The sequence below is a fragment of the Coffea eugenioides genome, chromosome 4 (assembly GCF_003713205.1).
Source record: "Coffea eugenioides isolate CCC68of chromosome 4, Ceug_1.0, whole genome shotgun sequence".
In the NCBI taxonomy this organism is placed as follows: domain Eukaryota; kingdom Viridiplantae; phylum Streptophyta; class Magnoliopsida; order Gentianales; family Rubiaceae; genus Coffea; species Coffea eugenioides.
In genome coordinates, this window is record NC_040038.1 from 14739380 (window position 1) to 14752089 (window position 12710).

At 36.5% G+C, this 12710-nt stretch overlaps 2 protein-coding genes across 2 annotated transcripts; one reads left to right on the forward strand and one right to left on the reverse strand.

The window, feature by feature from the left end:
• The first annotated feature begins 1627 nt into the window (after positions 1-1627).
• On the forward strand, positions 1628-3022 carry LOC113769112 (UDP-glycosyltransferase 90A1-like). Its single transcript, XM_027313590.1, has one exon. It carries the CDS (start codon positions 1628-1630, stop codon positions 3020-3022), a length of 1395 nt encoding a protein of 464 aa, XP_027169391.1.
• Positions 3023-11576: 8554 nt separating this feature from the next.
• LOC113769113 (copper transporter 4-like) lies at positions 11577-12161 on the reverse strand. Its single transcript, XM_027313591.1, has 2 exons — positions 11747-12161; positions 11577-11653 (listed from the first exon to the last, which is right to left on the reverse strand). Exons 1-2 carry the CDS (start codon positions 12159-12161, stop codon positions 11577-11579), a joined length of 492 nt encoding a protein of 163 aa, XP_027169392.1.
• Positions 12162-12710: the final 549 nt, after the last annotated feature.

Here is a 12710-nt window from a genome sequence, read left to right on the forward strand (position 1 = left end):
AATTTTCTGTATATAGTAGTGAGCAGGGTCGAATCCACAGGGACTGGAAAAAATTCGATTCTTTTTAAATTCGAGACACGGGGGATTTTTATCAGAATAAAACTAAAAATAAATAATTAAAAAATTTAACTTAAAATAATTAAACAATTTAACCAAAAATAAATAAATAATTAATTAATACAAATGTAAATAGCAATCTAATAAATAATAAATAAATTCTAGCCAAGAATACAACTACGCAGACACAGTCCATTCATCCGATCATTGATGCAAAGAAGGTTCACTTAATTTTATTAACAGGTTAGTTATAATCGCCGATAAACTCTAACGATCAGCTTTTCCTTAATTTATTGATAACCAAGGTACGACCGTTGATTACCTCTAACCAGGAAATACTCCTAGGTACGACCGTAGGAATTAATTTCCTAATTGCCTTAAAAACTAGAAAAGCCTAACCCAAATTAATAACACGCTACGAGGGTTATTTAAATCAGATTGCATGTTCTCCTAGTATGTAAAAATACTATTTGCCACTAATATTAACCAATTAAACAATTACGGATTTAATTGATTAATTTGACAGGAGATTAAAAAGTCAAATTGCACATCGGGCCCTTGATATCCAATTAACAAAATAATCCCATGAAAATTAAAATATAAAACATGCAAATATTAACAAATTAAGGAACACGTAAAATTAATTAGATCTCACAGATATTTGGGACTGCGTCTTCGCGTTGATTCTTGACTAGAAGAGAAAATTAGCCACGCCTCATAAGAAAATCTCCACGCAATTTAATTGAATTCAAAGACATAAACACTCGCTAATAATTTAGAATAAAACTTTGAATCTCCGTAGACTTTTTGAAGAAAAATTACATACCACCCAACCTTCTTACATAAAAGACTACCTATTCTCCTACGGAGCTTCTTTGGAGAGAAAACTAAAAACTAGTCTGATCGCTTCTGCCTTCTCTCATAGCTTTTTTTATTTAGCACTAGTTTCCTAAGAGAACTAGTGACGTAGGAAGCAAATTGGAAAAGCTCAATCATCAAAGCCAACGCCTTGGCTAATGAGTATATCTCCTACAATAAGAACAAACTTTCTACGTGGTCCCCGCCTTATTGAAATGTTTGCCATTCCCATTCTTCTTCATCAGCAAAGGAATGGACGTTGGTCTTCACTGGACCAATTGTGTAAAGCTTTTAAAAGCTTTCACGTGTGGAGAAATCTTCTCGAGAAGGTTCATTTTTTAGCACTTTTCTGCTCCACTTTCTGAAATTATATCCAAATGCCAAATATAAATATATGTTGACAATTAAAACAATATTTGGCAAGGATAAAGAGGAGAATTAACAATAAAATTACTAACAATTAACACCCTATCAACAAGAATAGTTTAACATAATTGTACAAAAATTTATATAATCAATAAACAATTGTGTCCTAATTAAGTGGCAAGTAACTAATTTCATTTGTTGTTTTCATTTCTTTTTTCTGCCGCCTGCACTAATCTCTTGCTCAATGTCTAGCTGGAGAAGCTACGAACTCTCCTATAAAGGGCACATCAAGGCAACATTTACAAGCCAAAATAATCAACAAATAATTCATCAACGGCTACAAAAGATGGTTTCCGTTTCTTCCCCACATTTTGTAATATTCCCATTCTTGGCTCAAGGCCACACCATTCCCCTCATCTACCTTGCTCGTATACTCTGGCAGCACCATCTCCCTGTCACAATAGTCACTACCCCCGCCAACTCTCCATTAGTCCGCTCTACTCTCCAAGATGCTGCCATCTGCGTTGTTGAACTAGCTTTCCCAGAAAATATTGAAGGAATTCCTTATGGGGTTGAAAATACTGATAAACTTCCCTCCATGTCACTGTTTCATCAATTCGCAAATGCCACGAAACTGATGCAGCCACATTTTGAAAAAGCACTTGAGGATCTCCAACCGGTGGGATGCATAATATCAGATGCATTTCTTGGATGGACTCAAGATTCTGCAGCAAAGATGGGAATTCCAAGAATCGGTTTCTATGGAATGAGCAGCTTTGCTTCAACCTTATCCGCGATTATCGCTATTGAAAGGCCCCATGCACTTACTACATCAATTGATGAGCCCTTTTCTATCCCTAGCTTCCCTAAATTAAGCTTAACAAGAAATGATTTCATGCCACCATTCGGTGATCTTGAACCAAAAGGTCCTTGGGTTGATTTCATGATAGAGCAGAGCACCGCAATGGCAAAAAGCTACGGAGTGATTGTCAACAGCTTTTATGAGCTTGAACCAGCCTATACCGACTATTGGAACGAATGCATCGGACCCAAAGCCTGGTGTCTTGGCCCTTTCTCAGCAGCCAAGCCACCAGCAATATTAGCTAAAGAATCAGAAAAGCCAGCATGGAGGCTCTGGCTTGACGAGAAATTGATGAGTGGAGAACCAGTTTTGTACGTGGCATTTGGAACTCAGGCCGAAATATCCCAAGAGCAACTGCTTGAAATCGCAAATGGTCTAGAAAAATCCAAGGCGAATTTCCTGTGGGTCATAAGATCAAAAACCCTGGAAATCTTGGAAGGATTTGAAGAAAAGGTGAAGGATAGAGGGATCATAGTGAAAGAGTGGGTTGATCAAATGGAAATAATCAGGCACAAGAGCGTACAAGGGTTCTTGAGTCATTGTGGATGGAACTCAGTTACCGAAGCCATTTGCGCAGGAGTGCCCATCTTGGCAATGCCAACGATGGCTGAACAACATCTGAATGCAAGACTTGTGACAGAAGTTGTCGGTGTAGGACTGAGAATTGTGCCATGCAATGGATCAGTGAGGGGCTTTGTGAAGTCGGAGGAAGTGGAGAAGAAAGTCAGAGCGCTGATGGAAGGAACAAAAAGGCAGGAGATAAGGAGGAAGATGAAGGAGGTTGGAGAAGCTGCTTGTGGAACAATGAAAGAAGGTGGTTCCTCATGGAAATCTTTAGAGCAACTCATCCATGGCATAAGAAATTATAGGAAGAAATAAGAATAGCATTTTAGCCAAGTTATACTATAATGCAGAAACTTCCATATGCTTGTGAGTAAATTCTTAAATTGTGATGAAAAAAAAAATTTTCTACAAGAGGGGTTGTTTTTGGGCTGATTTTAGGAGTAGAATCTTCGCATTTGATAAATGCGAGGTTCATGTTTTTGAAAAAAAAAATGATAAAGGTTTTTGGTTTAAAAAGAAAAAAAAGAAGTGCCAAAAGGCTTGGCTAACTATTTTCTTGACTAAGCTCATCTTTAAAACCCTGGGCGATTACTCCTGCGGCTACTACCACGATTACTAATCAGATGTTCAAATATAGTTCCTTTTTCCACACTTCGAACTAATACTCTCCAAATCAACATCCCCTCTTTTAAACAAGATCATTTTAGCCCTTTTTAGTGCAAACCCACCTCGTTTATCTCGTGCGAGTTTTAAAAATAAAAAGTGCTATTCAACATACTGGATAGCTCTCTCTTAAACCCATGATAAAGCTAAATAATATCACTAATCTAACCAATACTAAATACCAACCCAATTAATATTTCGTAGTTAGAATTAGATTTTTAAGATATTTGAAGTAAGCTTTAGGACAACTCATTCTACGTCAACTACGCATCAACTATTGTTTATATATATCTAGTACTCAGAACTTAGTAAAATTGTAACTCTATTATCAATGAAGTTGTACAATGTAGGATGCACATAAGTTCTATCATTATTAATTTTTTTTTTAAACAAATGAAACCGTTTTATTCATCAACACCAGAGTACACCGCCAAGGGGAAAGCCAGAGCCCTACGTCCTAAAAGAAAAACGGAAATTACAGAAATTCTGCATATCCAACAATAAAAGCCCCCTAGTACGCAATGGCAACTGAGAAACCAAAGTGAAAAAAGAACGAAAACCACACTCCATGCCATAAGCCGCGAGCGAATCCGCCACCATGTTCCCCTCCTGGTAGCAATGACCGAACTGATGACAAGTAGAGGTAACCAGCCGAATAGCGCGAACCACTAGCCAAATTGCAGCTAGGACCCCTCATTCCCCCTTTAAACAATTAATCAAAACCAAGCAGTCCAATTCAACGAGTAGCTGAGAAATCCCTAAGCGGCGCCCCAGATGGAGCCCTAACAGGAGAGCACGCGCCTCAGCCTGCGGGGAATCCAGGGAGCCGAAAGAATCCGTAAAGGCAGCAATAAGCTTCCCCCTAGAATCCCTAATCACCCCACCGCCTCTGCTGCCACTTACCGTAGAACAACCATTAGTGTTTAGCTTAAAATAACCCCCGCAGGGAAGATCCACCTCACCACCTTAGATGTCAGCACCCTCCGGGTCGAGGTCAAAGCCTCCAGAAGGCCCTCCCACTGGCGAGGCAAAACCGCAATCCCCGGAAAGTGGACTTGAATTAACAGTCGCAATTCAATAATGATGAAGACTCGGACCTGAGACCCGGATATCTTGTGACCCTCAAACCTGGACATATTCCTAGCCCGCCATATGAACCATAGAATCAGGAGCAGAAGAATTCGAGACACCTGGCGGAGCGCCTTCCCTCTTACAGGAAGCATCCACCAATCGTAACACCGAGACCTAACAGAGAGACCCGGTGTAGACAACCCTAGGGAACGCTCAAAGAACGTCCATGTCCCAGGCCAATTGACCAGTAGAAAACACATGTTGCAGCGTTTCTACCTGAGTCGGCAAACAACAGTGACACTTAGATGGACCGTGAATTTGGAATTTCTGCAGCACATCATCCACTGGCAGATGGCCATTTAGTAAGCGCCACATGAAAAAGGAAAATTTCCGTGGGACGGAAGAATGCCAAATATAGGAACACGCCCAAGAGCGAGCCCGAGCCGGTCGAACAAGCTGATAAGCAGACCTCATGGAGAAAACCCCAGAGAGATCCAATAGCCAAACTAAAGTATCCGGGTCCGCCCCAAAACAAAAGAAGGACCCCTGGACCATCTCTCTAATCACCGAAGGCAACCCTGCTACCGCCAAGTAGTCCCATCGACCCTCATGTAAAAACTCAGAAACCATCGCATTTGACGCCAACTCAGGATACCGCCACGCCAAGAGGCCCAGCCCATTCCAGTTATCCCACCAGAACGCCGCCTCCCCCTAGAGAGGTCCCACTTCAACCATTGCTCCATGGACGAACGGACCCCCAGCATACGCTTGCAACTAGCAAACAACTGGGCAGAAAACGGAGCTTGATTCGGATGCAGGGACCCAAAGTACCTGGCTATCATTATTAATTGACTAGATAATATTGTACATCTTTGTCAAACAAAAATGTTATTTTTTTACTAGATGCTAATATGATAATTAACTAATTCAATAACTTGCTCAGCAATAGGCATAATTAGATATCATGGGAAGTGGTTGAATTTAAAAAGAATTTACTATAGGTACAAATCTGATTATAGGACCAGGTAATATTAGTGTTCAGTTAATGTGAAATTCAAGGTCAATAGATAATAACCTAAAATTCATTCTCCATAATTTTACAAAATAAAAAGTAAAACCCACACTCAAAAGAAAAACAAAAACGGTTTGCTTGAATTTATATAAAAAAAAAAAACAGAAATGCATGAGCATGAATTTTTTTTATGCATGAGCATAAAAAAAGACTAAAAGGTTTCAAACCTTGCATATGCTAAATGCGAGGTGCTGGACAAATGCGAGGTAAGGTGACCTCGCATTTGACATACCTCGCATTTCTGAAGCAAATTTTTTTTTTTTTGGGTTTTTGCAAGTCAGAAATTCAACGATAAATCGCATCTACGAAATGCGACTTAGTGAGCTCGCATTTTGCAAATGCGAACATCACTTGACAGAATGCTATACTCAAAAAGCCCCATTTATAGAAAAATTTTAAGCTCCATCATAAAATTAGGAATTTCTCTTATAGATAACCCAAAAATTAAACTTTTTTTTTCTTAGCTAAAGGCAGGATATCTAGAGGTTACTTCCCTTCTCTTACGAGATCGACCCTATTGGGGTTTCACATTTGTATAGTCTATAAAACCTTATGTAATTCTAGTAATACATTTGTTTGTCATTATGGATAGGGACTAATTCGAATTTGCATCGCTAACTTATATTCAGTTCTCATTTTGTATAATAAATTCTAATTTAGGACACATTACATTATAAACTCTCTGATGTATCCTGTTTTAGTCCAATCCTTAACATCATATGCAAAATTAAAGGAAGAAAGGAGATCACCATATTTTTCATTGCTTGCTTTTGTCAGAAAAAAGAAATCCCACCAAAACGTGAATACCCAATTAATTAATCATTAACAGCAGTATGTACAAGTTCTTTGATCTGAGGTTCTTTTTCCTCATCCGTAATTTACTGATTTCATTATCCTTTTTGCCCATGAAGTTAAGCAATCCGTTCACTAGTTCCTTATATTCAGGGCATACTTAGATATCAAGCCAATGGAGTCTTTAAGTTGCTATAAAATACAGAATTGTGCTCGCTAATCAGCATCAGATCAAGAGGAATTAGTTGTGCTGATTCTCCAAATACAAATGACTAATGATCACTTCACTAACTTGGAACATCTTAAGAATCTTCGTCCAATTTTCAATTTTAGTTATCAACTCCAGTTTGAGTTATCATGCAATTGAGCTTCATTTAGCCCAAAGACTTGATACACATGCGAGACAAGTTTATTGGTAAAGCAGGGAATGTTTCCCCTTTTTCCTATCTTTTACTAATGTGCAATGACTACACCAGTGTTTGTTTTGTCTACACGCTTCTTTCTCCTTTGTTTACTGTGTTAATAACGCTTCTTACTAGTGTGCTGTCTACGCGCTTCTTCATCAAATTATTTTGGCAAATAATGAATAGAAATATAGGAGAAAAATTAAGTATCAAAACAATTAAAATCGACAAATGTTATTGGCATTCTCATTATTTTTAATCACACTTTCACTCTCATTTTTACCATATACTTTTTATTTATTTGTCTATATAATAAAACAAATAGTGGGAATACAATTAACAAAATATGGAGTATAAATAACATTTCCGTCAAAATTTGTTGTAAAGAGAAATTCCATATATGAAGTCAGTCCTCCTATTTATTGTGATTTAGATAAAGATTTTTGAACCAGAAGATACCCAAAAGGTAGAGAGTTAATGCACTGGGTGCACTGCAAGATTAATAGCAGCATACCTTTAGTTGTAAATAAACCAAAAGTAGGCATAATTTTTCTGGTACTTTAATAATGAGAAAAAGTTTAGAAAGCCACTAACACCCGACACAATCTTTAATAACAATAAAACTTACTACAAACTTGCACATTTTTCTTTCTTTTTGAGAGAAGAAGCTAGGTTATCTATATAAATCCTACCTAAAGGTGAGAACATTATCCCGCAACTCCAAAATATAAATAGCAAGTTTAGATAAAAATATGACCTACCACATTTCTAGATATACATATACAAATTAGAAGCAAACAATTTTTTTATTGCAAAATATCTTCCTAATCAAAATTGAATTTGCTAACAATTTTTTGTCGAGTTACACTCTAGGGTGAAAGTCTCAATTTTGACTTCCACCACCAACTGCAATCCTTTTACAATCACAATCAGCTTGTTAAATCGACAAAATGTTACCAAATCCTTCAACCATATAGTCATGATATATCCAATTTCATGTGTCGCAATCATACCAAACTCTAACTACATTATCATTAAGGACAACAAAAAAAGGATAAGAGTACAAAGCCATAGAACCAGCTCAAGCAAAAGATTTTGAAATCTAATTTTAGACTTCTTTTATTGTGCAAAGCACATCTTGGGCCTACCTAGAGATAGAATCTCTAATAAAATTTTGATAACAAAATAAAATTTCTAGAAAATGAACTGTAAGTCTACAACATAGGAACCAAAATTAAGCATAACAAAATCTCACATTTGCTATAGTGGTGAACTCTATAGTAAACTTGAGTTGTTCGACTTTCAAATGATCCTAGTAACAAAACCTATCAATTTGATGCTGAATTAGGCCAGACTATGCAGTAAATCAATTACTTTTTCAATATAACTTTTTGTACATCTATGAGAAGTACGAACAAGTCATGCAAACAAAATGAACCAAAAAAATTAGATTCAAAAATCATGAATTAAATTAAGACATGGTGACATTATTGATAATATCCTTCTCTTTTTCTTCAATAATAAAGGCACCATAGCAGGTTTGACAATAACCTCAATCAAAAACTACTGAACTCAATTTTTTGGAACTTCAATGGGTCAAATAAAAGTCTCTACAAGTCTCTTTAAGAGATTGCAAGAAGTTGAAAAATAGACAATAAGCAGTCAAAGTCTGTGTCAGCATGCAAGAGACATTCTCTTCAATCACAAAAAGGAAATTGCTGCATTAAAAATAGTATTTCGTATATTGCTTTTAAACACAAATTATAAAAGTTTATTTAGATTCAGTTCAAGAATAAGAAACTATTTCGAAAGGAAGGATGATAAGTGGCAGATGGGGAGGTTGTATTTTGAAGGGAAAACGAGAAAATATTGGATTACATAACAAGGGAAAAGCTAAATAAAAGAGGTGATATGTACATGAATAAGAATGTCATATGTTTGACATCTCACTAAAAGCATTTAGTTATGAATCCAATAATGCCAGAGTTCCTATATTATTCCCATTGTGAGTTCATTGTTTCACATCAATATGCCAACTAGATTGATACATATTCCTTTCCACATCTTTGATAAATTTTATTCCTTTTTATACCTAACACCGTCAAGTCTTGAAACCTTCTAAGGGAATGATAAAAATCAAATCCTCAACATATTATTACACTATATAAACTTCCTATGTCAACTACAATATCTAATGCTTAACAAAATAAAAGTAAGATGGCTATGAAAATAAGAGTAACGTTACATCACTTGAGTAATTAAAAAATAGATAGAGATTGACATTGGTTTAAATGTATACAAAATCTTACTAGATCCTTCAATTAAATTTAATAGACCATAAAATGATTCAAAATGGGGGAAAAAAGAAAGAAACAGAGTAGAAGAACGCCTAACTAGAATTATCTTAGTGGAAACATCACATGATACATCTTTTCTCCTAAAACATACACAAAAATGATAGATAATTACAATATAGATAAAAAAAAAGAAAAGGAAAAAATGTGAAGTAAGAAATCAAATCCTAGGAGGAGAAAAGAAAAGAATGAATTTTTACTTTATTCTTCATAGAAGAGGGTCACTAGCATAACACTAATCCTAAGATCTTTTTATATGTTTTAATATTTCACCTTTTATCCATGAAAAAACACCAAATAAAAATACCATCGTGCAAATTCAGCAAATGAATGTCAGTTGGCTATAACATTAAGATTGAAAAATAGAGCAAACATGAGAGATGAGAGATGAAGAAGAAAAGGAAGAAAAGAAAATGTAAAATAGACTCAAAGAAACAATAAAGACTTCTCCTTGCTTGTTGTGAAAATGTAAAAATATCCATTTTTCATGTTTGCTTGTTGTGAAATCATTTACATCTGGACCCTACGATATGCAAATTTGGTATATCATGTAGCTGTTTCGGTATGGAATTTCTTTGGCACTGCTGCAGGTGTGCTGAATTTAGGCAGCTCAATTCAGGCATACATTGCTGGTTGGTGGTATGGTGCGTGAAGGAATGGTTTTCTTGAGTTTGTACATTTAATTATCCCTTCTTTGATTTGCTGGAATATTTAGAAGTCCAAGAATATAGCTTGATTTGAAGGAAAAATTTTCGCTCCTGCTGCTATTTGCGAGTTTGTTTTTGAGGATGTGAAGAATCTCTTCAAGTTACAATTTCCTGGGCAGCCATTTATTTCTTCAACATAGATGGAGTTTTATGCTTCGCTCACTTCTACTCATAAGCAGGTTTCATTTAAGATAGTAAGGTGGTTTTGGCCAGTTTTGGGAGTGCTTAAACTTAATACTGATGGCTGTTCAAGAGATAATCCAGGGAAGGTAGGAAGTGGTGGAGTTTTGCGTGATGATGGAGGAACTTTCCTGCTTGCTTTCTCCTCATTTTTTGGGAATGTAACTAGCATTCAAGTTGAGGCATGCTCTTGTCTTTGGGGTTAGGTTGTGCATTTCTTGTGGTTATGTTAACTTGCATATCGAAATGGACTCCTTAGTACTGGTTCAAATTCTGAAGCAAGGATCTAGTTGTTCTTGGAGTATTTATATAGAGGTTCAATATCTTCTAAGTTTTTTGTCTAATTTTGTTGTAATTTCTCATTGTTTCTGGGAAGGTAACCAAGTTGCCGATCATTTATCAAATGTGGGTTGCGATGAAGGTTTGGATAGAAAATATTTTTAGCTTTCGGATCTCCCTCTCAAAGGTCGAGGGGTTTTTCGTTAAGATAAAATAGGCCTGCCATCAATTAGGAAATGTAAGTGCAACTAATGTAAAGGCAATAGTATTCCTTATTTCTTTTCTAGCATGTTCACTATTTCCTTGTACTATTTGGAGGTAAGTTCTATGTCTCTCTCTGTTTTTCTTATTTGAATAGTTAATAAAATTTAGGGATGGCGTCCCTCTCCCGTGTACGGGGTTTGCAAAAAAAAAAAAAAAAAAGACTTCTTCTTGCTAAGCATCTAATTATTTGGGAATAAAAAGAACATGGCAACAATCTTAGTTAGATTAGTTTTAAAAAATAAAAAATAAAAAAGGTGAGAGATGACTGTAGTTGCCGCTAGAAGAAGAAGAAGAAGAAGAAAAGTTGGAGTAGATTTTCTGACGGAGCAAAAGATATTTTAATCCTTTTGACCCAATTGAATGAAAAAGGGAAGGAAAATTTTAACTAAAATGTGTTAGAGAGAAACATCTCGAGAAAGCCCATAAAAAAATTCAATAAGTCAGGAATCCAACTCTAACCTAAAAATTTAGGGTTAATTCCACTTTATCCCCTCAAACTATATCCGAAATCTCACTTAAGTCCCTAAACTTCAAAATGGGACACTTAAATTCTTAAACTACAAAATTCATCCCACCATAGTCCAATTTTTAACGGAATGCACAAAACCTAACAGAATGGTTGTCAATTCTGCTAGTTATTATTATAATTAAAGTTAACCAAATCTAATAGGGACATAAATGTAATTTTAATAAGACCCAAAACAGAAAAACCAAAAAGATAGGGACATAAAGATAATTTTACCCCCTTTTCTCCTTCTTCTTCATTCGTCTTTTTTTCCTCTGTTCTTCTCATTCTCCTTTCCTCTGTTTCTTCCCTATTGTTTTAATCTTTATTTTTAATGAGAAATCCTGAAACTAACCAGAACCCAAATGCAAAATAAATCTTCAAAGCCATAAATCTTAATGTCAATTGACCATCTATATATCAAAATTTATATTAAATAGATCTGACCCAAATTCTTAGATATAGGAAAAATAACAGTGCCAGGAAGAAATTTGACATAGGTAATAGTATATAGTGTACTCTTTCACAACATCCCCATAACTAGGAAGAGGTAATTCGGACTGGTCTCTTTGGAATCCTTAACCCATAAAAGCAGCATTACGAGTGTTGTGAACATCAACCTCAATTTGAGCTTTAGCTTTAGCTTTCTTCACATCTGTTGACACAGATTAGGGCATAGTTTTTGTTCACTTCACTTCACAAACAAAGGATCCATCGTGTTTAACTTAATTATCAGGATTAACGGAACCTTTTCTGAAGATGGATACGAGACTCCCGAAAACCACGTATCCAACCGCATGGCCCACCACAGCAGCGATGAAAATTCCTCCATTATAAGAATCATGTACAACATCACCAGATACGCGAATCTTGCCCGAATTGCGCAAATCCCCACCTGGAAAAGAATTGCGGCTACGCGTTTGGATCTGGGTCTGACAACGTTGATGTTGGAGAATAGCTGAGAAAAATACAAACAGGAGGGCTAGTGCATACATGGCGCAGTTGTGTCCAGGCCATCCGGAGAAGAGTATTTCGGCATCTTTACCCCAGTAGAAATGGGTGAATAAGGAGAATGGGTGGTGGTGGTGGACGTTGGTGAGGGGCGGTGGGGTAGGAGGTGGTGCGGTGGTGTTGTGGCGGATGGGCAGAGCATCGATGGCCATGAAGAATATATGATGACAATATGACCCGGGGGAGAGGTAGGGGTGGGTGTGTGGCTCTGTGGTATCTGAGGGTTTAAGAAGTTAGAGCTGAGATGCGGCATTTTGAGGTCTCTACTCTCCCACTTAGGCGAGTGTGCGCAGCCACCAAACCTTTTTAACTGCTTGTGTAATAGATATGTCTGTATGAGCTAACAAATGAGCGTTGGATTTGGCAAAGCATAAAAACTAGTATGGCATTAGGAGCAGAAATAGCAGAGGAATACCCGACCAAAAAAAATTTAAGAATAAAGGAAGAAGAGAAAACCCAAGGTAGAAAGAATCGCGCACATTAGAACGGTGGCCTTGAAGAAAAATCTGAAGAATTTGATGTTGTGCTCCTAAGGAAGAACATGGGCTTTTGATTTCTGATGATGTGCTTCTGGGGAGAAGGAAAACGAAGGAGGAAGAAGACGCAGGAAAAATAGAAAGAAGAAGGCGAAGAAAAGAAAATTTTGTTTAATTACAAATTTCTAAGGTCTTTTTTGTCTTACGTCTCGTGAAATTATATTT